The following is a 25,375-nucleotide window of genomic DNA, read 5'->3' on the forward strand; positions in this document are numbered from 1 at the left end:
GCCGGGCCTGGTTCTCTATAATAGAATCTTATAGAGAACAGATCTTTATAAAAAGTTTGATCTTCTCCCATTGCTTTGTCTTCATCTCATCTCAATTCTTCATCTCACTCAGTGCTTGGTAGACTTCTTTTATTGTGGGAGGGTAGATATTTTCTTGTCTATTGTTATTGGGATGTTGATGTTAAAGTTTATGAGTTCTGTCAGTCCTTCGCAATTTAGGAGTTGAAATATTTATCTAAGATTTCCACATTTATTGTTATGGGTCAGTTTTTATTCTTTATTAATAAGGTTGGGGCGTTAAAACGAGTTTTTAAATGTTGGGTAATTATTAAAAACAGCAAAGGAAACACAATAAAGTCCCTCCGCATAAGCCAAAACATCATTGAATTACAAAATTAAATATATTAATTATGATTATTTAACCCTTTAAGGCCCTTGGTATCTGTTTGTACCATCAGAGATTACAGGTCATATTGAATACAAAATTATATATAAATTGACTTATTGTTCATTTAGAATTTATAAACGCTCTTTGGTAGTCACATACCACATTTAAATTTTACCGCTTCTATGGCTTGTTGACTTAAAAGCGGTATCCTATTGTACCGATCTTCCATCTTCTTGATGGAAGAATAGGATGGAATATAGTTGTGGGAGTGTTTTATTTTTGATTGTATGTCTGCAATATCTTCTGCTTTAACAAGGTATTAATAGATAAGAAAAATAATATATTTTAATTATTATGTATTAATTTTTAAGGATTTCAAGAAATTAGTTTAATTACGAATGAATAAATACAGCATTTTCAGATAACCTATAAATGAGGTATTGTTTACATGTTTTTGAAATGCAATTTACAGAAAGTACTAACGATTTGAGTGTTGTAAATTATTTTTAAAAAATCCTTGAATATTCTAGTTTGAAGTGATATAAAGAAATATATGGAGTTTTTTTTGTCAACATGTTATAAAACTGAAGTCGTGAACCTGCACAAAACTTAGGTTTTGTTACTTCCTTTTTGACAATGAATAAAATCAGTGCTTCTGCTTTTTGCGAATACTGAATGAATTTATCAAAACTTAATAAAGTGGAACATATAATGTAATATTCATTTTTAATTTGATCTGATTTTAGGTTTAAAAATTTATCATATTAAATTATATGCATAAATTAAATCAGTACATGATGCATATAGGCCTTCAAATAATTATACCTCTGTTTTGCTATTACTGTAAGTGAAATGTTACTAGCAACTGTATATGCTAATAAAAAGCTACTCTCTTTTATTTTAATATACAAAAATTTTAAATGTAATTTTGTAAAATATGAAATCGTAGATCTATAAAAAATATCCTACTTAGTTTTTAATGAATTTTTGAAGCTCACCTCTATTCTAAGTGGCCTATTTATTATTTTGAAAGTGAATATATTTATTTCTTATTTAAAGTTATTGGACATAAATTGCTTTTATTTGTAGTGTTCATTACTTTCAACTAAATGAGGTTTCTTTGTATGAATTTTAGATTTAGTTTCCCTAAAAGTCTTAACGATGACGACACTGTTATACATAACAGATGAAATGGCTGAAAATTCTGATGTAGATGGAAATTCCGATGCAGACGATAACTTGCCCATCAACATATATGTAGATGGTTCTTCTAATGAGGTGGACGAAGTGCAACAATCATTTGTTGACGAGTCTATTGTTGAAGGTGATGTGACTGACCAGTTGGTTGAACGTGGCCCCATTATCATGACAACAAGCAGCCTCCATCATCATCATCATCTGAAGATGATTCTGGTAATGAAGACCTTCATTAGACTAAAGTTGGGTAAGTACCTCAACTGTTTTCTAACTGTAAGTATGACGTACCATTTGGAGTCAAGGATAATGTTAAAGTCAAACTTCACAATCCACTAAACGTTTTTTCATTAATTGCCATTTTTGACTTAGTCAATCAGTCTAATTTATATGCAAATCAAAATAACATACAACTCTGTTTGTCAGTTGAACTGAAGGCTTTTATTAGCATGCTGATTATAATGGGTATCAACACATTACCCAGTATATGCCTTTACTGGAGTACAGACATGAACTTTTACAACCCTAGAATTGCAAAAATTATGCCACTAAAAAGATTTTTTTTAATTTTACGTTTCATACATCTAAATTATAATTTCAAACTGCCTAATAAAAATCACCAGATTACAGAACATATAAATTTAAGCTGTTTCACGGGCATCTCAATGCCATTTTCAAAAATATTTTTCATCCCTCTGGATACCTATCAGTTGATGAATCAACCACTGATTCAAAACTTCACCACGAAGTTTAAGGGGAAAAACTTCTTCTAACAATACATGCCAATGAAGGTGATAAAAAGAGGGTTCAAGATGTGGGTTATAGCCTGTGCCACAAATGGTTGTTGCCAGGGAACGTACATATATGAGGGTAAAGAGAACAATTCTGCTGAAACCACTCTGTGAATGAACGATTATGAAGTTGATTGCAAACATATTTGAAGGGGACACTGTCTCTTGTTTGATAATTTATTTTCAAATATTGAAGTGATTAAACAATTACAAAAAAAATGTATTTATCTGCACTACAATTAGACAGACTAGAAAGCTATTCCCTAAAAATCGTCTAAAAGATGATAAAAAAATGAAAATGGGTGAGGTGGACTTTGCTAGAAGTGGAGACATTGTGGTTTCGAAATGGAAAGACATAGGAAGAAAATGTCTGTGTGTGTTGTTTGCACAATGCTGAAGAGCAAAGTAAAATGTTGCGTACAAACAAACAGGGAGTACGAGAAACAGTCAACAAATATACGAGTAGAGTTGATCAGCTTCACTCTGCTTATAATATAGGTTGAAAATCATGGCGATGGTGGATGAAGTTATTTTAATACTTTATAGATACATCAATTGTAAACTCATTTTTATTGTATAAGAATATGGCAAAAGCGGCTCAACCAAAGAGGAAACACTTCACACATTTGAAATTTCAGTCCTGTCTGCCAGGTGAGTTGATAGGAGATTTCTGTGTGGAAGAAACCAGACCAACAACTCTAAAGTAGAAGAGGTAGAAAGAAAAAAGATCATCCTGATGGGCGGACCTCACTTCTAAATGTTAAAAGGTTAGCTAATATTGGTAAACACTAACAAGCGACTGGAAAAAGAAGAAGATACGCATATTGCAGCACAGCAGAGGAACAGAAGTGTTCAAGTATAATGTGTGTCAGCTGCAAAGTAGGGTTATGTATAGAATGTTTTATTCAATTTCATGCATCATAAGTTAGGGGGGCACCATTAATCTTTTGTTCCATCAAAGTGGTGTCAGATCTAAGCACATCCTCATTGATTTTTTTTATAATTTTTAAAACTGTTTACATTCGCACAATAAAATGTTTAGCTTTTTACATTTTGTAAAAATTGTTTGTTTAAAAATAAAGATTTTAAAAACATTAAAACGTTTAAAATTTAGAACAAATGTTTGTTTAGTCAAGAATGAAAAATTATTACAATAATTATTAATTTATCATATCTTATCTTGTTACAAAGTTAAATAATTTTAATAAGAATGTCCCCATCAAAATTCCGTTTGCATATGTATAAGGCTGAATTCATGTTTATATATATATATATATATATAAATGTCAGCAACATTTGATAAATAATTATCATGATATAACTAGTTTAGAAGTTAATTTTGAAATAGTTGAAAAAGTAAATATTTTTTTTGTAGATGAAAATAGTAATAAAATATTGGAAATTTTAGAAAAATTATATATATATATTGATATATAATATTGCGAATATATATATATTATGTATATATCTAAATGTGAATTCAGCCTTAAAAAACAAAATTTGATGGCGACGTTCTCATTAAAATTATTTAAGTTGGTATTCAAGATAAGATATGATAAATTAATAATTATTGTAATAATTTTTTATTCTTGATTGAACAAAACCATTTTTTCTAAATTTTAAATGTTTTTAAAATCTTTTTATTTTTATTTTATTTTTAAACAAAAAGTTTTTACAAAATTTTATAAAGCTAAACATTTTATTGTGTGAATGTAAATAGTTTTAAAAATTACAAAAAACATCACTTAGGGAGGGCTTAGGCTCGAAAGCATTTTGATGAAATAAAAGATTTTAAGAGCGTTTCTCTTAATTCTGTGCTTTACAGAGGCTGAAAGAATATTATATTGTATGTACAGAGAAAGTAAAAATTGACTATAAAACGTTTAACCTAAATAAATTAATAATATTTTTATGGGTAAGAGACATTTTATATTAGCAATTTTCCTGTTCTTATTTTATTTTTAAAATAAATAAAAATGTTACAAAAAATTTATATGGTATACATATGTATCACTGCCCACATGATAAGTGCACTGACTGTGAATGGTCCTTGGTACATATGTATATACCAGGTTCTAACTGCCACAGATGTGGTAATGGATGTCCAATTTTGATGGAAATACATTATTTAATGCGTAAGTCCACCAGCCAAGTAAAAAAAAAAAAAAAAAAAATTTTTTGTTAGGCCCCAGAGTTGTGCCCTATAAAGGGTTAAAAAGATGATTGAACGTCAGTCATTCAATTCTTGGGTTGAGATATAATGATGATCAAAATGAAAAAAAAATGATGCAATCGCAAAAACCGTAAAATAAATTTACACTAGTGAAAATGATTCTGACAAAGATGACATCAACATTGAGCCTTAAAGACTCGTTATAAATCTTATTAAAGATCTCGTGCGGCTACTCTTGATATAAAAAAGTTAAAAATCTTGCAGTAATAAATTGTAAATTAATGATGCATCAAAAAATTTGCGTATATTTCAAATAACTTTTCATTTGTAAAAAATAAATATTTTGTTAATAGTCAGTTATGATTCTGGCCATATACAAATATTTCTGTTACCTGCTGTAAGGAATTCCTATGCAGTTTATTCAACTTATCAATTTATATTGTTCAAGCTGTACCTTTCTTCTACCCACAATAAATATATATAATTGACTTTGTTTTTCCATAATTAATTTTATTGTTCTGTTATAATGTTATTTTATATTAATGTACTGTATGATCAAAAATTTGAATGTATTGAGAATTCAAATTATCTATGTCCCGAATTGTTTGAATTTTTAATGTTTAATTATATATAATTTTTTGTTTTTAATTAAACGTGAATGTCTTTTTTCTTTTTCCTCTTTTTGAAAGCGTAATGTATTATTTTTTAATTTATCCATTAGGTTGAATCAATTACATTTATTACCAAATTACATTTAAATTCATAACAAGAGGGCTTCTATAAAAATGCAAACTAAAATAAAACTATTGAAAGTAATGAATGCTATAATAAAAGATAATGTTAATTCCTGAATTTAAAAATCATAATATCTGTTTACAAACATAAAAATTATGTAATTATTATTCAGAAGTGATCGATTAGTAAAAAAAAAAACTCTACAGAGTTTTTAGGTTTCTTAGTTCTAGTTTATAAAACTGAAAATGAAATGTTTCAAAGAAAGAAAGAGAGCAGTAGTATAAAATATGGAACAAAAGAACTAAATTTTGAAAGGATTCAGAAAAAATTCTAACTTGCTTTAGCAAGTTAGCAAGAGCAAAAAATATTAATAAGTACAGTTGAGTTTACTTGTTTCTTACAACTAATTAGACTTCTAATTAAAAAAACATACTGTATTTCTTTGATTTTTTTGACAGAATTATGAAAAATCATTTTAATGTATAATTTTTTTTTCTATTAAGTAGTACTGCAAAAGAAACTTAATTAATTTAGACCGGGTCTAAGCCATGCCATCAGACGGGTGAAAATAAATTATAGTACGTCATTATAACAAAAAATCTTCTATTTCAAAAGTTATATTTTACAAACCAGGAATAAATACTAGTTAATTTGTGATATAATACATTCTTTTGCGCGTATTTATTGTTGTTGAAGTTTGAAGAGAATCTTTAGGAATTCCGAAAATTACAAATTCATAATTATATAAACATTTGGAGTTATACATAGCTGCATGATTTCAATTAAAATAAAGATGAAAAAGGACTGTAAAAGTAACAAGAGTTTCCAGTACAACTGCAGGCAATGTTGGTCATCACTTCATAATTCTGGGCAGAAAAAAAGATTTGCACTAATAAGAATAATGTTTCTAGTTTACAATTATTTTACACAAACATGAAGAGACTACTTTCTTATTTTTAACTGATCACTGAGATTGAAAAGAGTTTCAAAGAGAAGCTTTCTCTTTTGCAGTACTATTAAAAAATTTTACTGAAAAATAAAATATTTTTTTCTACTAAATGTAAGTAATATTGTACTTACTTATGATTGTAGAACGGTGCACCTGTCTCATACAATAACATATAAAATATTAAATAATTTAACTGTAATCTGATGAAAATTTCATTCTCATTGTTTCAAATTCCTCTGTAAAGTTAATGAACAACTAAAGCTGAAATCATGGCAAACATGGCTGTAAATAAAAAAAAAAAAAGAAAGTATATTAAACCCCTTAGCATAAAAGTGACAAAAGTTAATCATTTTTTATCAGAATAAATTATATCTAATATATAATTAAATAATAGATATCGATCACCTTAATTCATTCTTCTTGATGAAGTATAAAGATTGTTTATTTATTTTTTATTATATTTTATAATGATTATTTAAGCATTACAAAAAAAAAAGTCACACATTTGGTTTAAATAAACAGAGAATTATATTTACTCTTCCTCATAAAAAAAAAAAACAACACATAAATTGCTTTCTTCACCATTATGTAGTGTTAAAAAATATTACTATGAATTACACTACAGAAAAATTGTTTTAATATCATTGTTTTTTGTGCAATTCAAATAATTTCTCTCCTAGCATTCAATAAAAGTGTTACAGGCTTGATTTTACGTCAGATTTATTTCTATAAATCATTTAAATAAGTACACCCCCCCTTCTAGTGGTTATATAAAATAAACAATCAAAAAATTCAAATAAAATTAAAAAAAAAACACTAATGTTCAATTTAAAGAAAAATTTTAACTTTTTGAAGCCAGCACAAATTAAAACAATCATCATCAACAACTTGCCAATTCCCATCATTCTAAAAAAAAAAAAAATGTTATTCCAATTATATGCATTTAATATGGTGAATAGTACTATTTGTGTGATTTCATATCTGCAAACCAAAATTAAATCAAAAGCCGGGGTATTTAGTAATGCAAATTTAAAGAAAACCTGATTAATGAATTATACCTTACCTAATATCTGTTTTTCTTTAGTTTTCTTCTGAATCATCCTCAGGAACAACCCTTTTCATTTTCCAGCAGTAATCGGCAAGCATCTTTAGACACCATTTTGTCTGGAAGCATGTTTCCATCTCTGATACATCCTAAGAAAATTGTTCATTGTGCTTATCAGTTAAGTTGCTAAAGTGAAGTGGAAAAAATTTCAAACGTGAAATGTAAGTTATGTAATTTTCTTTAGATATATTTCTATTTGAAGTCACTTTCTTGATTTAAATTATTTCCTCTGACGACTCCATGGGAGCCCCCAACCACCTCCTTGTACAGGCTGTCCCCTCACCATCCGTCGTATGAAGGCTAGCCCTCGCGCAATAATTCCTGTGCCATCTTGGTATTGAGGATACCCTCTACCAAGCCACTTCTCTTCTCACCATGATGTTTTGGTCAACATCGTCTTCAGCAGATTATCTTCGTCAAGCCTACCAACAGCAGTGAAGCACCAGGATCGATCTCTTGCTATCACCAGTTTATACTTGGTTAAAAATTCTGAAGGTTCAGTTCTTTAATTTTTTTAATCTAGCTCATATTATCTTGACTATTTTTCCTTCTCTTTATTATAAAATTAATACATATAATAAATCTCTGTCAATCTGATAATGTTTAATTCCCCTCCATATGTGAAATCTGGTTTATTTAATTCTATTGGTAAGCTGTAATAAAATCTCACTCATGTTTTCCAGTGGTAGTTCAATGTACATTTGAATGAATTTTTGCATTTTATTGTACGATAAAATGAAAATCACTCTTTTGATCCATTTTTGTCTAAACATCAGCTCCAAGGCGTGTTTGATGCCTGCAGGGTAATTAGACAGTAGAGTCTGAAGGTAAGCTGAGAGCAAGTCTGGTTCTAGCAGAGAATACCAGGTCTGAGGTATTGCTTGGTGATGGGACGGAGATGAATGAGCAGTGTAGTTTTGTCGTGGTAGTAGATTCCACTAAAACCCACCGGGTTGGTCTAGTGGTGAACGCATCTTCCCAAATCAGCTGATTTGAAAGTCGAGAGTTCCAGCGTTCAAGTCCTAGTAAAGCCAGCTATTTTTACACAGATTTGAAAACTAGATCGTGGATACCGGTGTTCTTTGGTGGTTGGGTTTCAATTAACCACACATCTCAGGTATGGTCGAACTGAGAATGTACAAGACTACACTTCATTCACACTCATACATATCCTCATTCATCCTCTGAAGTATTATCTAAACTGTAGTTACCGGAGGCTAAACAGGAAAAAGAAAGAAAGAAAAGTAGATTCCACTAAACCCACCGGGTTGGTCTAGTGGTGAACGCGTCTTCCCAAATCAGCTGATTTGGCAGTCGAGAGTTCCAGCGTTCAAGTCCTCGTAAAGTCAGTTATTTTTACACAGATTTGAATACTAGATTGTGGATACCGGTGTTCTTTGGTGGTTGGGTTTCAATTAACCACACATCTCAGAAACGGTCGAACTGAGAGTGTACAAGACTACACTTCATTTACAATCATACATATCATCCTCATACATCCTCTGAAGTATTATCTGAATGGTAATTACCGGAGGCTAAACAGGAAAAGAAAGAAAGTAGATTTCACTAAGGGAGAAGACTTTGCAAAGCTTGACTATTATCGAGCATTGTGTAAGATTAACACGGTGACAAAGCTTGACTTGGCAGTCTATGCGGTCGGTATTGCGGCAGGTAAGTGCCTTCAGACGATTGCGAAGTATGTTGTGAGGAGAGCTGATCAGAGGTACTCTTTCCGACTGGTGGCAGATAGTGCTGCTAAGCAAACAGCTGCGGGTGGAGACAAGGGTAGTGTTCAACAAGTGGATATGGTGCCAACCCAAAATAGGACTCTAGTGGTTAGAGCAGAGGGATGTTCTTATGTGGTTTATCTTTACTAATTATATCACTAATTCCATCAAAAAATTTTTCTATAATTTGTCTGTTTCCTTGAATAATTTCATTGATCTATGATTCCGCAATTATAACTGCGACTCTGATCGATCATCCATCCCCCATGTTAATTATCAAATTAATTTATTTTGAAACTTTCAGCCACTTTTAACTTTAAATATTTATTATTAACATTTCGGCCACTTTCGAACTGTTAAACTCGCTTGTAAAAATTTGCACGATTAATAACTGAACACCTTATTAAGTAAGGTGGTAATAAATTTTAGGTGTTTTTTAGCCCTTTAAAACATTAATCTTATCACCGAATTTTTTTATTCAACAGTGCACTTTTCAAGAAGATTTATTGAATAATTATGTTAGTAATATAAACAAGAGTATTTATTATTCACAGTTTTAAATGTTTGCACAGATGCTCCCAACTAATGATTTTATGATTTTGAAAGTAACACAGATCTATTTTCTTTTTTCTTTTTGCTGTACTGAATTGTACTGACCGAGGACCAGAGACCCACTTTTGAAGCATTAATCAGTCCCCACCCAGTGAGAGGTCGCTGCCTATGCAAAACGGCCATACTGACATTATCGGCCACACAATTGCAATTAGTTGCTCAGTGCAATTTCATACACTGAGATAATCTTACGCGCCACAATATATTTTAAGAGCTTATATATATATATATATATATATATATATATATATATATATATATATGTGTGTGTGTGTGTGTGTGTGTAGACTACTTAACATATTCCTGAAAGTAATTTCTTACATATAAAGACCGAAAATACCTTTTCAGAGAATTATACATAATATACTGAAAACTACTATGACAAACACATAATATGCAAAAATAAAACAATAAAATTCACAACAATACAGCATAAGCCCCAACCTGAGTACTCACCTACATAATACATGAATGAAAACATGATTAATAAAATACACAAAATACATACATAAATACCAAAGATGCAACATCATGCATATACATAAAAATCAATACACTTAATACATACTGAAACTAATCTTGCCCGACTACATATATACAATACTATAAATAATAATGAAATACACAACAATAAAACACAAGCCCCAACCAAAAAAGAGCACTACATCAACTACGACCCATGAAAGGTACTCCTACTCGCTGTCCTGTGCCTCTCTTCCACACACAATAGCCTCAACAATGGCAGTTTTACCCCGCCACGCTACCTCCAAGGCAAGCATCTTAGGGACTACATTCCCTACCCTTAACTCCCCAAACTCATCCACTACTGGATACAACACCCTAGCATAACATGTTCTGGGGAGTCAACGACCCCACAATACTGGCATAGGGGAGAAGCCCTCTTCCCACTTCATCCCAGTTAAACAGAGGCACTGTACCTTCCACAGTTACTTGGGATTGCAGTGAATCTACTTGAGCTTCACTGCAGTCCCTACTCAGGTGCCCCACCGGTTCACAGTTATAACACTGCTTCCGGCGGTCGACCACGTTGCACTTAGCTGCAAGATAGCCTTATTGACCACAATGAAAGCAGTGCTCCTCTTGTCCACAATTATAACACTGCTTCCGGCGATCGATCACATTGAACTTAGCTGCAAGATGGCCTTATTCACCACAACGAAAGCAGCGCTCCTCCCGTAAACAGTTATAACACTGCTTTCGGCGGTCAACCACGTTGCACTTAGCTGCAAGATCGCCTTATTCACCACAACGAAAGCAGCGCTCCTCCCATCCACAGTTATAACACTGCTTCTGGCGGTCGACCACGTTGAACTTAGCTGCAAGATGGCCTTATTCACCACAACGAAAGCAGCGCTCCTCCGTAAACAGTTATAACACTGCTTTTGGCGGTCAACCACGTTGCACTTAGCTGCAAGATGGCCTTATTCACCACAACGAAAGCAGCGCTCCTCCGTAAACAGTTATAACACTGCTTTTGGCGGTCAACCACGTTGCACTTAGCTGCAAGATGGCCTTATTCACCACAACGAAAGCAGCGCTCCTCCCATCCACAGTTATAATACTGCTTCCGGCGGTTGACCACGTTACACTTAGCTGCAAGATGACCTGATTCACCACAATGAAAGTAGCGCTTCTCTGATGATCTGCGGGAAACCCTACGGCAGATCTAGCATATTCTAACTCTGTGTTTGTCCAACAAAGCCCCGCAATGGCCACTGCATAAGAACAACCCTCTGCTCTAACCACTAGAGTCCTACTTTGGGTTGGCACCATATCCACTCATTGACACTACCCTTGACTCCACCCGTGGCTGTTTGCTTAACAGCACTATTCACCACCAGCTGGAAAGAGTACCTCCGATTGACTCTCCTCGCGACACTCTCGGTAACCTTCCGAAGGCACTTACTGCTGCATTACTGACTGGTTTGATTGCCAAGTCAAGCTTTGTCACTGCATTAATCTTACGCAATGCTCGATAATACTTTACAAAGTCTTCTGCCTTAGTGGAATCTACTACCACGACAAAACTACACTGCTCATTCATCTCCATCCCAACACAAAGCAATACCTTAGGGTCTGGTATTCTCTGTTAGAACCAGACTTGCTCTCAACTTACCTTCAGACTCTAACTGTCTAAGTAACTTGCAGGTACCAAACACCACCTTAGAGTACCCGCTACTATTTCCATTAAGATCCAACACATGGACCACATCACTCCCCAGAGCACTGGTGGCAGTGGGTTCACTCATGCGAGTAAACCACTCCTCCTGCCAGAATTTCTTGCACAGGACAACTACTTCCTCCTCATTGACCCTCTCGATGACAAGCACTCTGCTGGAGCTTCAGGATAATGTCTTTAATCTCCTTCTTAGTTTTGATGTTCTGTTTTACAAGCAGGGTCAGTTTCCTCAACCACCCTGACTGCCTTCAACACCTAAATGTAAGATCCACCATCTTCTTCCCCAGGCGCTGACTCCCAAATTCAACTGGACCACCCTCCTTAGCAGGTGCCTCTGCAGCCTGCCTACAAATGGGAGACCAAGACAGGCTCATACGTGGCCTAAAGCCATTGTCCTGCAACATTTCACTGCAAAATACCTATTAGTCACACGCGAACCGTCTGTCGACCATGATAACATTAAAGAACTGGCCAACATATTCCACCCGACCTCAATGAAGAACACATCTATTTAGATGTACTTTTAACTAAAGATGTTTATCTCTACATATTGAACGATTCTTTATTATAATACATTATATTTCTTACTCTTTATTTATAATATTTATACCAAGTGTGATGTCAATAATAAAAAATATTAATATTTGGGTGCTTCTTAAGTTTTCTTAGTCTACACTATTCTTTTTTTCTCATGCGATCATTGTTCTTCAGTACATATGTTGCACTTCACCATCAGTAGTATATTTTATCAAATTACAATAGAATTCTTTGATAAGTTTAAATAAACTTCATAGAGAAATACTGAATTGATTGTATATAATCCAGTTAATTAAAATTCTGCAAAAAAAAAGAAAACTTTCTTAGTACATTATGAATTTTTTTTTTTTAATAAATTACAGTAATAAACAATGTATGTAGAATTCAATGTTTATTATTAATTATTATTATTCATGCATTTCATTATTATTACTTCATGTATTTTGGGAGAGAGGAAAATACAAAATTAATTTTTGTTGTTGCCAGGGGAATCCAACAACCTGGTAGATTTTCCATAACCACTACAGAGTGGTTATGTCTGAAAGGAGGTAGTGTTTGTCATATTATCTGCTCATACTGACTTACAGTAAAAGTACACGGGTGATTACAGGTAAAAAAGAAGGAAAAATCCAGTTATTGAAAATGTAATAATAAGTAACATAAGATAAATAATGGTAGATCAAGCATTCAATCGACCACAAGGATATGAAGACTAGCACTGGAATGGAAAATCTGAATGAAAAAATGAACAAGGCTGACAGTCGGTTTATGCATGTAATGAAGATTGAGAAGGAGCATAACTGAAAGAATCTGTGTAAGAGGAAATACGAGCCTGAATGAAGATCACAGAGGTGATGGCACAGTAAACTGATAAAGAAAAGAAAGTTAGGGATATTTCAAGAGTATTTAAGAGCAAAGGAATCTTACAAACAAGAGAAGGTTTAAACAGATAGCTGGATAAAAAGGAAAGAAGAATCTGCACTCAACTCACCGGATTGGCAAGTGTTCAGCATTGTTCCTGATAAGCTGGTTTTCAGTTCTGTAGGACCCTTAGTTCTAACAAAACTAAGCGAGAAAAAAGTTTTAAAATAGGATTTAAAACACTACCATTAAAATTCAGTTATTTCATGATATGTTGATCTGAGAGTTAATATGATTATCTATTAAATTATAAAATGATTAAAAAATATTAATTAAAAAATTGTTTACTATTTATATAAATTATCTAATCATTAGAGTTTTACTCTAGTATTTTTACTACTCAGTCTGGTGATCAAAATTCATCATTCTCTGAGGGTAGTGCAAAATGTATCTTGTTTTAACAGTTTTACAAATTGAAAAATTATTGTTCATCTGCAGCTTTACAAGCTGTTGAATAACTGTCACAGCTTTGTGTCTAATGTGAATAGGTTGACTCCGTTGAACATACTGTCTTTAACTGCCACCACTGGGAGCAATCGCAGGCAGAATATTATCAGACACTGGGACATCTAGATCCTGATAATGTTATGGGCTGTATGCTCAGGTGCAGGAGGAGCTGGGCTGTGGTAGTGCGTGATTACAGACATCATCAAGGGTAAGCTGGAGGATGAGTAGTGGGTGACGGCCAGTCTCCGGGAGTGGGCAGCAGGAGCCGACCCAGGTCATCACCTGCCGATGACTCCTGGTGAATGGTCAGATCCCGCTGCTCAGAAGTGGACAGTACAAGAATCCTGCACCTGTCACACAGGAACCGTGTTCATGCCTTGTGGCCAAGTCCAGTTCCTATGGGAAGAAGGGGAAGGTTTTTACACAGGTGTGAGTCCCACACTGCCATCAGATCGTGCCTGATGGCAGCTGGTAGAGCTTTTTCTCCCCTACAGAAAAAAAAACTGTTGAATAAGGTTATCAACAAATATCTGCATTGCATCTTATGATTTTTTTTAAGCGACTGATTTTATCTTGTACTTAGTTGATTTAATTGTTTTTTGTCTATAGACAAATATAATTTAATAATCATAAAATTTTGTAAAGACAGTACTAACCGTCATACTCATGCTATTTTTAGTAAAATTAGTTTCATTTAAGTAAATAATCGCTTTGCCGGCCACCATGGCGCAAATGGTAATGTCTCGGCCTTTCATTTGGAGGTCTCTGGTTCGAATACCGGTCAGGCATGGTATTTTCACATACTACTTGTCATTCATCTCATCCTCTGAAACAATAACTGGACGCTGGTCCCAGAGGTTAAAAAAAAAGTAAATAATCGCTGAGAGAGTGAGTAATACACAAAGTTTTTCTAGAATTATCACTTTATACAAATTCTGTTTTAATCTAAATGAAAATAAAAAAAAAGTTTAAATTAATGAAGTTTAAAGTATAATGAAAATGTAAAAAGTTAAAAATTATTGCAAATAGTAAAAGCTGGTTATTTTAATTGAGAAATTGTTTCAAATAAAACCAATTTATTTAACTATAAGTTTGATGATCAGCACGATTAGTTTTAATAAATATTAAAATATTGATATTAAATATTTTAACATTTACTATTACAGATATTGCAAACATATTCTAACTTATTTTCAATTGTATTTTTCAGCAGCTGTAAAGACAGAATTCATCCACTGGATGATATCAAGCTTCAGATCTAGTGAAGGTTTAGGCAATTTTAAATAGATTTAAATTTTTTTAATGTTAATAATTTACTGTTTTTGTAAGGATTCAATTAATGGTGGGTATTCTCTAGGGAAACTCAGCCTGAGTAATAAAAAACAAATATTAAATGGCTAAAATATAACTGGATTTAGATCATCTTGAGATATAGTATAATAAAATTTAATTTAACAGTATCATTTTTCCAATAAACTAGATGGAAAAAACACAAGCAAAACTGGATTATTTAACTTTAATTCTCTTTAAAGTAACAATTTTGGAACACAGTACTTACTTCATCTGTTTATATTTGAAATAATTTTTTGCATTGCCGCATTTCTCCAATTATCCCTCTACGTCTGTTGCTTTTCTTTTCTGTTTTGCTTGAATTATTTATTAGCTAACTTCCCACATTACATTTTTTTAAGATGTCACAACCGCTTTAGTTTTTCATTACAAATTCTATCAATCATTCTACTTGTACCAAAACATTTCCTCATAATTTATAATTTTTTATTATTTATCTTGTTAGTTTTTCCTGTATGCTGTTCTGATATTCTATAGCTGGAGTTTCTGATTTTAATGTTTTGTCTCTCTTAGCACAATTTATGTCTGTAAAAATAATCAAGTAAACCCTATGAGAAATTTCAAACTTAGTAAACAGGTGGTTATTTTTTTAACTAGAGATGTCCTAAAAAAAGAGAAGAACTTTCTACTTGTACAACTCGTATTCTTCCCCAAACTTATTTGTAGGAATATTGAATCGGTGCACTTATAAAAATAAACTGAGTAACTTAGTGAAAAGAGATATTAAAAACAGATTTAAAAAAAGGAGAACTAAAATTTTCTTCTCACAATCTGTTGCGCCTAAAATGGCCAGACAGAAAAACTGTTGTGATGCTGTTTTCTCTGCATAAAAATCCCTTGTGCAAAATCTTTACAACTATTAAAAAAAAATTAAATTTAAAACTAGTACACTTGATTCACCTTGCGACACATAAAATGTTCCACATAGTAAAAATCTTCAAAAGTCTATTATTAACAAATAAGGCTATGGTAATAGGCTAGGTGACTGTTTTTGAGAAACCGGTTTATATTATGCCTCACACTCTATTTTATTAAAATATAAATGTTATACATAAATGATCATTTACATGACGTATTTTGCATTTTTATAAAGTAATTAAAATTTTCCACCAAAACTCTCCAAACTGTCATTGCCTCTCCTATGACACCACACCTTATAAAACAATCAGATGTTTAGTGGAGTCTTTAAAATGTTTCGAAAATTACAGTCTAAAATGAATTCTAGGTGTTCCAAGTACTGTGTAGTGCCTCAGTGTGAAAGTACTACCATTAAAACTCCAAACAAATTGTTTATTTAACTGTATATATGTTATATGTTAATTTATTTAGTAAGATCCAAATTGTGAACAAAATCCTTCATCTTTGGGCGGGTATAGATTCTAATCTTCAAAGACTGGTGAAGAAATTGTATTAACTTTTTCTATATGCTAGGTGGATGAAATTTTATCGTCTAGTAACACAGATTGAAGTCTTAAAATAGGAGTATCCTGCCCATGAAGCACAGGTCTTAATAATGTCAATGGTAGATTAATGAACTGAATAGCATCTTTTTTTTTAACTACAGATATTTTGGAAACAAAAAATTGAAATTATTTTGTCTTTCACACTATACCATTCGAATAACAATCAGCATAGATGAATGAATCCCTTTGTATTATTGTACTTTGTATTAAATTTTCTGCACAAGATATACAGTAGAGATGTAAAGCCCGTGGTTTTTTAAATTTTATTTCAGAAGTTCATTTTAAAATATGCCAATCAAATTTTTGCTCATTAACCTCATTAACAACCACTTATACTGTCTGGTATAAGTTTGTTACACTGTTCAAAGTAATTGCTCAGCCTTCTGTTCAGATTAGCAATTTTTAATGTCATGCAAACAAAACTCATGTAACAGAATCCAAACCAAGACAGATTACTTATAAGAGGGGATCCAGCGAGTAAATAACAGTTAACTTACCAGGTTAGCAGTGCTGTTGGTGGAACGCAGCCCCTTCTTTAATAGCCCACAGAGGTGGTCTAGCGGTTAACTCATCATCACAAATCAGCTGATTTTGAAGTTAAACAGTTCTAAGATTCAAATCATAGTAAAGGGAGTTATTTTTATATGCATTTGAATAGTAGATTGTGGATACTGGTGTTCTTTGGTGGTCGGGTCTCAGTTAACCGTACATCTCAGGAATGGTCGACCTGAGGCTGTACAAGACTACACTTCATTTACATTCATACATATCATCCTCATTCATCCTCTGAAGTTTAATACCTTATGGTGGTTCCGAAAGCCAAACAGAAAAAGAGAGAGCCCATTTTTAGTATGACATAAAATAAAACTTGTACTAGATTATGGCAAATGCAGATCTAAGATGCTTACATAATTAATATAATGTTCTATAGTTAATACAGCAACTCTTTTACAACTAAAAGTAGGGTAACAACAACAACATCTAAAATATAGTATTGTGCAAAATCTTTACAAATAATTATTGAAAAAATTCAATTTAAAACTAGCGCCATTGATTCATCTTCAGACACATAAAATGTTCCATATAGTAAAAATCTTCACAAGTTTATGTTATTTATAATAAATAAGACTAATTAATTATACTTGTTTATTTTTACTAAAACTGTTTAAACTCAAATGCAGCAGTCCGTGAAATGTTTTACCATTTACGATGTCAAAAATTAAAATATTCTTACAAAAAAAAGAGACCCCTTCAGTTGTTTTGTAAAAGAAATCTGATCATGAGGTTTTACATTGTTTTTATATAATCTAATTAAATTTAAAATTATACTCACTCATGTCATCTAGATGTTGATGTGTTAATATTAATCTGATCATCATTTTGACTTTTGAAATTAGCCTTTTCATCGTATTTTTTGTTATACATTCATCACATGTACAATTTTCTAAGCGTTACTTTAGTATGTTGTTCCAGCATTAAGTAGTTGAAATATCGCAATTTTCTGTAGCTGAAACAAACTTGAAACAATCTCGAGAAATATTAGTATAAAAATAATAAAATAGATTAACAAGTTATTTATATTTTAATTCTTTTGGAATCCATTTTTCCTTTTTTATTCTTCATCACACCATTTTTTTCAACATCGATTAGTTAAAATATGACATAATCTATACCTGAAACAAATATTCTGAAACAAAATTAGTAAAAATATCAAGGCGGTTGATAAAAATACAGTTTGGTGTACTTGAAATATACATACATAATAAATAAACAGTACTTCAGAAAATTCCGATCAGGTTAACATGGCTTAACAACATGTTAAATAAATCTTAAATAAATAAAAAAACAATATTAAAATAATACCCCGCTTTATAATCGGGCCTACTGTGGATGGGGTATGGAACGCGAATGCAACTTAACATAATTAATTCTAACTTAAAATATATAATGAACCTGTAAAAAAACACAACACATATAACCTAATTAAAAAACAATTACAACCTACTGAGGGGCCTACTGGGGAAACGCGAATTTTCCTTAATTCTAACATGCAAATTTAGTCTAACATGCACATGTTTGTAAAACAAAACAAGAATATATAATTACCTGAAAAAGAAACTTAATTCTACTGGAAAAGGAGCACCAGTTACGAAGTAAGTAGTCCTCCCTTTAATCGTTATTATAAAACTAAATAGTTAAGCCACATTAACGCTGTTCACTCTTAACCTATGTAAGTAATCGTCGTACCTGCAACAAAAGATAAAATAAATGATGTTAGTATTATATATGTACCGTTAGTAACAAAAATTTAGTTATTCAGTAGCATTAAGAAAAAACATACTATCTAATCGATAGCTATTCTATAGCGATGTTATAGTTCAATTTTATTATTTAAAAGAGTGGAAAAGAGCAACCTAAAAGAGCTTGTATATCTATTTATTTATTTAAGAAAACAAGACGGTTTATCCAAAATACTTAATTAAAAGGAACATTGTTAATCGTTATAATAGAATTAATAGTTAAACTGTAACTTAATGGTTCAAGAAACTAATTTTAATAAAAAGAAATAAAATAGTATTCTTTATCACGTCATTTTATCTTTATTATTTTGAATCGAACAGAATAGAATTTTTGTGTTTTAATATTTAATTATGTTTATTAATAACTTTTTATTCATTTTTTGATTAATAAAAAATTAAAAGAAAATTTTTCATTACTAAAAGATTAATTAATTAATTTGGTTCTTTATATTCGGAGAACTATTATTACTTTTAATAATAGCGATAAACGTAGAGTATTTTTATAATTAAAAAAATGTAGCAAATTAATAAATGTTAAAAAAATTTATTAAAAAGTAAAAATATTTATTTATTTATATTATTAATTTAATAATACATTTACAATTATCAGTGGCAGCTTGTAACTAAAATTAGGTGGGGGTGCTGCTCCAGAAAATTTTTTTCTGGGCCTTTTCAAGGTAGGGTTAAAGTTTTCTGTAAAATAAAAAAAAACAGAAAAAAACAATGAATCATAGAATAGCTGGAAGCAGGATAATAACTTAATTCTACATTTTATCGTATTCAAGAATATGATTTGTGCGCTTAAAAACCATAATCGGTTGAACATTAAGCTTAGGATTATATATTGTACAAGTATAAAGAAGGAATTAAAGAAAAAGGGACATTATATTAAATGTTATTAATAATATCAAGTGGAAATAGGGGATGCTGCAGTTCCACAGTGCCTATACGCAAGCCGCCACTGATGTATATTATAATACATTAATATTAACCTTTTTGTTTTGCTTAAAAAAGTATTTTCAATACGTAAATTAAACGTTTTAAAAACTTGTACACAACATCACATTCATTAGTATTCGTAGGATTACATAAGAATGAAAAAATCTATCGATTATACTAACAGTAACAACACCACACCTGTTATCTAAACTGTACATTATAATGCTTAAATATTTTGAAAGATTGTTAAATAGATAACATAAGATTTTTTTTTTTTAATTCCATATTAAAAATATTTACATAATGTAACAAAAATTTATAAAACTTATTTAAATATTATAGTTCAATTTTATAAGAAAAAGGAAAACCATAAAAATTTACCTGATGTGGCAAATATTGATCGATATGATGATAATCATGACTTTCAGTACTAATCAAGTTCATATTACGTATAAAATATTTAAAGGGTAGATACATAAAGGGTAAGTCAGTTTTATTGAATTAAATCTCTGTAGAAATTGAAATATTTTTATTCTTTTACTTAATTTATTTATACATTTGTTATAATAATTTGATGAATAAGATACAAAGATATAAAATATAATTATTTTAAAAATGATAAAACTTCTCTTACAAAAAAAAAATTATGGTTAACTGACATACTATAATATTTCTGAGTCTGTCCCCTCCCCTCAAATTATAATAGTAGAGTAAGTTACCTTAATTTTATTGCCCTGTGGTGGTAGAGGCCTTCAATTGCAGCCCACGATAACAACCAGGTTGATTCGTCTTCTTTCTTCTGATTCCTCAAACACGATCGACCAGCGCTTTTATGAATCATCCGGATATCAAGGTACAGACTTGTAGGTATCCGCCGGTATAGACTTGGCACCGGTGGATATGAAGCTGAAGAACTGCAAAGAAGGCCACTGTACCGCCGAACTGGATAATGATGCCTTCTTAAAACTAAAAGTTCAAATCAGGGTTTGCTTTTTTTTACGATCATAGGCAATAATCCATTTTCATGAAACAACATGAAAATAATTAAAGGTATAAGAACATAAGAGATTTATTCCGAACATATTAAAATAATTCAAGTTGAAATTATTTCATACTCGTAATAATCATATTTAAAAAAAAAGAAAAAATTATAAAAAAATTTATTATATGCTTTAAATAGTTTTTAGTATCTGATTTACAGATTTAATTCACCGATTTTGAGCTTGCCCTGATTCAAACAAAACACATAATAAAAACAAAATAATATTGCAGAAGTATGTAGATGATGACTGAAGATCGCTGAGAGAATAAGGGCCAGGGTGGACTATACACCCCCCCTTAATGAAAAAGTATATAGTAAAAGTTAAAAAGAAATTAAATGATTTTCATTAATTACCCTAATTCTAAAATTATTTTCTAGCTACCAATTAAATAAACTAATCTGAAAAATCTAAATTAAAAAAAAAAGCTTTAAAAGAGCAAACTTTATAATTAATTTTACTGTTAAATTTTAATTCGCTTAATAAAATCAGAGTAATATAACTAAAAATGAGCTTTTATTAAAATTAAAATAAAAGTGTTAAATGTAAATTAACTTCTAGTGAAAAGAAAAATTAAATGAACAGTCTAAATATTAAAAAAATTATAATTTTTAAAAAAAAGAGTATTCCCCTCGGTGGATAATCGGGAGGACTGATGCTGTTGATGCTGAAGCGATGAACTGAAGAAAATGTAGACTGTAGCTCGCTGTATGGGGTAAAGGGCCAAGGTGGAGTATCCCCCCTTTATTGAATAATAATAACAATAAGTTTAATTATTTAAAAAAATGTAATTGTTGTTAAATAAAAATTAGTTATTAATCTATGTTCAAAAATCATTCTTAAAACAAATAAAAAATTACATCCCCTTAATGGAAATAAATTCCTTACATAATAAAATTAGGTTATTTCTTTAAAAAAATATAAAATAAAAAAACAATTTAAAATTGTGCATTTAAAAATATTTTTAACTTAAAACAAATATAAAAAAAACTTTATTAAAGCAATTATGTATTTTCATTAAAAATCTAAATTTATAAATCCTATTAAAACTAGAAAATAAATAAAATTTAAAGAAAAATTACTTTAATATAAAAAGAACAATTTTGAAAAAATGAGATGTTTCTTTTGGGTGGATAACAGGAAGGACTGCTGCTGATGGAACTGCTGTAGTCGGACCTGTAAAGAAACAGCACAAAAATATATATGGGTGTTAACATTAGTAACACCCATCTTATACACATTTACGGTATATGGCCCGTATCGAAGAAAACGGCCGGTGTCCGACGCGGTTGAACGCGTACGCGTCGCGCACTCACTTATTGAAATATTACAACATATTTATGCTTCTTTCATATCAGCTGAAGAAATTAATTATATGCAGAATATGTATAGCAATATCTGTAAGACCATAATTGTGTAATATTTCCTACAGATATATACATTTATATTCTGTAATCAGAGCGAATTTGTGTTTGCTGATATGTACTATTCCCTGCAAAGGCAGGAAACATTCAGTTATCCATTGACATTGTACTCTGTACACCGCAAAGCAGAGCACAGATAATGGTACCTGATAGATGTTACGTACTCAAGTCTCAAGTACCAAACATTTATGCTGGTTACTGTTAATTCAACATTGAATTGTAATCTTATTACTATTCACCCTAACTGGAACATAAGACCAGAACAATATTATCATTTAAGTGGCTTTTACACTGAAAAATGCCGAGTTATAATGAAGTTAATTAAATTTAATGCAGATGTATTTATAAAATTCATTACAATAAAGAGTAGTAGATATTATAATTGTCACAAGTTATATTCTTACGAGTGCCATATTTTCATAGTATATTACACAGAGAGTTCCTAATCAAAAATAAATTTATGATTTTATGGTTTCAACTTTTCCAGTCATTCTAGAAGCTTTCACATACCATGCTTTGCCACCCAAACCGTTTCAACCTTGTCCTCAAATAACAATCTCTACAATATGTTGTAAGAACAAATGAATTTTTATTGGAATATAATTTATCTATATAATCTAGAATAATAAAATAAATACTATAAGAATGGAAGAATATTCTCTTCTGAAAATTACTAGGCGAGCAATGATAAAGGGCAATATAATGTTTCACGCACTCACTTATTGAAATATTACAACATATTTATGCTTCTTCCATATCAGCCGAACAAATTAATTACATGCAGAACATGTATAGAAATATCGGTAAGACCATAATTGTGTAATATATCTTACAGATATATACATTTGTATTCTGTAATCAGAGCGCATTTTTTTTTGCTGATATGTATTATTCCCGGCAAAGGCAGGAATAATACAAGGTTTACTGGGTTATTTACAGGTAATTCTTTTTAACTGTGTCTTAGAAAAATTAAGAGGAGGAGGAGGAAAAATTAACAGGAGAAAAAGATGAAAAAAATTGGAACACACTATGAAATAAAACCGGGTCGGAAGTTGAAAGTTATTGAATTAATTGCCAAACCTTTCCTAACGACACTTCAATTTTCTCAAAAAATCATACAGTAAGAGAACAAGTAAACTGTATAAAAGAAATCGCAGATAAAGTAGGGTTCAAAATTTCCATCCATAAAGCAGATTTCATGACCGATAACAAAGATTCAATTCAAAATATGGAAAAATGAACAAAGTTAATAAATTTAAATATTTCTGAGAAATAATCCAAGTTAACGGTTTAGATAAAGAAGTCGGTCGGTTAAGAACAAGATGATGTTGTTCTTACATTTTATTTTTATTAAAGGATTCTACTGAGGGCAACTTAAAAAAATAAATATGATCCAAATAAGGGAAAAAAGAAAACGCCCTTCAAACTGTTTCTCTTATAATTAATAACTAATTATCTTAACCTCAAACAATCAGATTTTAGTTAATTCTTTGAATACTTTGTCGATTGACAAATAAATTAACCAGCAGTTATGCTTAAACTTAATGAGTTTAAATATATTATAGCAACATAAGTTTATACTATATGTATAGTAGTATATATTATAGCAACATATAATATACATAAAAATCCACCACCAGTTAATTTGCTTATCAACTACCCAAATTAATGGTTAATAGTTAGTATATGATTAGTAGTTAAGACAGATTTTTAAAAGACTACCCAAATTAATTTTTAATGGTTAATAGTTAGTAAGTTAGTATATGATTAGCAGTTAACAGTTAGGACAGAGATAGTTAAGACACAGATTTTTTATGTATATATTAATGTCACTATAATTAAATAAAGCATTTTTTTTTTTAAACATTAACATAGAGAAAATATCAATCGACAACTTTTCTCCAAAGAAATTAAAAATTTAATCTGATTGAGGAGGTTAAAATTATTACTATTATGTATGTACATATAATTGCCTTCTATTTGTAATTTTGATTTGAATTAACATTCTCAGAGTATATATAGGGGCAATTAATATTTACTTGTGGAAAAGTCAATAAAAATATTAAACAATATGTAAAAATTACTTACAATTGATAAAATTTTAACTTGCAGGAAGGGTTTATAAGTACAAATAAATTGTACAATAAAATATGAAATTGGATTACTAGAAGAATCAGGACATTCATGAAAAACAAAAAGTACTGTTACTTTATTTGGCCATACAATAATAATTATAAAAAACAAAGGGATAAGTTGAAATTATAGTTTTCAACAAAAAATTACCTAAGAGAAACAGCTTTTTATGAAATAATTGTTGGATAAGAATGCTATCAAAAATTATATTTAAACTATTTATATTTATGTCCCGAGTCAGTTATAATGTATTAATGAATTAGTTAAATCTATAATAAAAAAAGGAATGTGAAATCCTGGCAGAATATTTTTGAAATTACTGAATTGATTGTCTGGCTTTGTAGTCCTGGCAGAATATAAAGAAACTGCAGAAAAACAACAAAATGTTCTACATGGAGCTACAGAAAAAACAGAGTATATAATGTACATTAAGAACACGTCTGTGATATTAGTTGTAAGATTTTAGTTTCAAGTTTTATTTCACTTTTTTAATTTTTGTTTTTAACCTATTTTAATTATATAATTTGTTAGTTTTAGGTTTTATTTAATTTTGATATTTTAGTTTTTAACCTAGTTTTAAGTTTTATGTTTGATCCTTTATGGTTTTTAGTTTTCTTTTTAGTCTTTTCGTTATCTGAGAATGGGCCCTTTACACCCACCTCGGACTTTGTAAAATTCTATTTACTTTTAGTTTTATTTTAGTTTTTATCTGTGATATTAGTTGTAAGTTTTATTCACCTTTTACATTAGCTTTATTTCCTTTAATTTTTTATATAAAAAAAAAGATTCCGGGCAATGATAACGTGCAGGCGTTTTTCACCCTAAAAATAAAAAAAAAAACCAAAATTGTTGTGGACAAATTTCAAACAAATTAAAAATACGAAGAAATTTAGGTACTACCAAAAGAAATGGACAAGGAAACAAACATTGTCAGGACCAGTAAATTC

At 30.6% G+C, this 25,375-nt stretch overlaps 1 protein-coding gene across 4 annotated transcripts; it reads left to right on the plus strand.

Annotated features, from left to right (window-relative positions):
- The first annotated feature begins 583 nt into the window (after nt 1-583).
- Nucleotides 584-21,150, plus strand: LOC142333900 (uncharacterized). 4 transcript variants are annotated; one of them, XR_012758741.1, is made up of 4 exons: nt 584-704; nt 1,524-1,832; nt 14,990-18,745; nt 21,033-21,150. XR_012758741.1 is itself a non-coding variant. In XM_075381493.1 (3 exons), the coding sequence occupies exons 2-3, from the start codon at nt 1,550-1,552 to the stop codon at nt 15,064-15,066; spliced, it is 360 nt and encodes a 119-aa protein (XP_075237608.1). In that variant the 5' UTR covers nt 584-704; nt 1,524-1,549; the 3' UTR covers nt 15,067-19,337. The 4 variants fall into 4 exon arrangements, 1 of the variants encoding a protein (XP_075237608.1); XR_012758743.1 differs by lacking the exon at nt 21,033-21,150 and adding an exon at nt 7,315-7,496 and having other exon boundaries at nt 14,990-19,337; XR_012758742.1 differs by lacking the exon at nt 21,033-21,150 and adding an exon at nt 7,360-7,496 and having other exon boundaries at nt 14,990-19,337.
- The last annotated feature ends 4,225 nt before the right edge of the window (nt 21,151-25,375 follow it).

This window comes from Lycorma delicatula, chromosome 13 (genome assembly GCF_047948215.1).
Source record: "Lycorma delicatula isolate Av1 chromosome 13, ASM4794821v1, whole genome shotgun sequence".
Taxonomy (NCBI): Eukaryota; Metazoa; Arthropoda; class Insecta; order Hemiptera; family Fulgoridae; genus Lycorma; species Lycorma delicatula.

Bases quoted from the DNA above. Each gene is read 5' to 3' on its own strand.
- LOC142333900 (XM_075381493.1), top strand. From the start codon at position 1,550: ATGACGACACTGTTATACATAACAGATGAAATGGCTGAAAATTCTGAT. The intron at 1,833-14,989 runs GTAAGTACCTCA...TGTATTTTTCAG, and splicing joins CTTCATTAGACTAAAGTTGG to CAGCTGTAAAGACAGAATTC.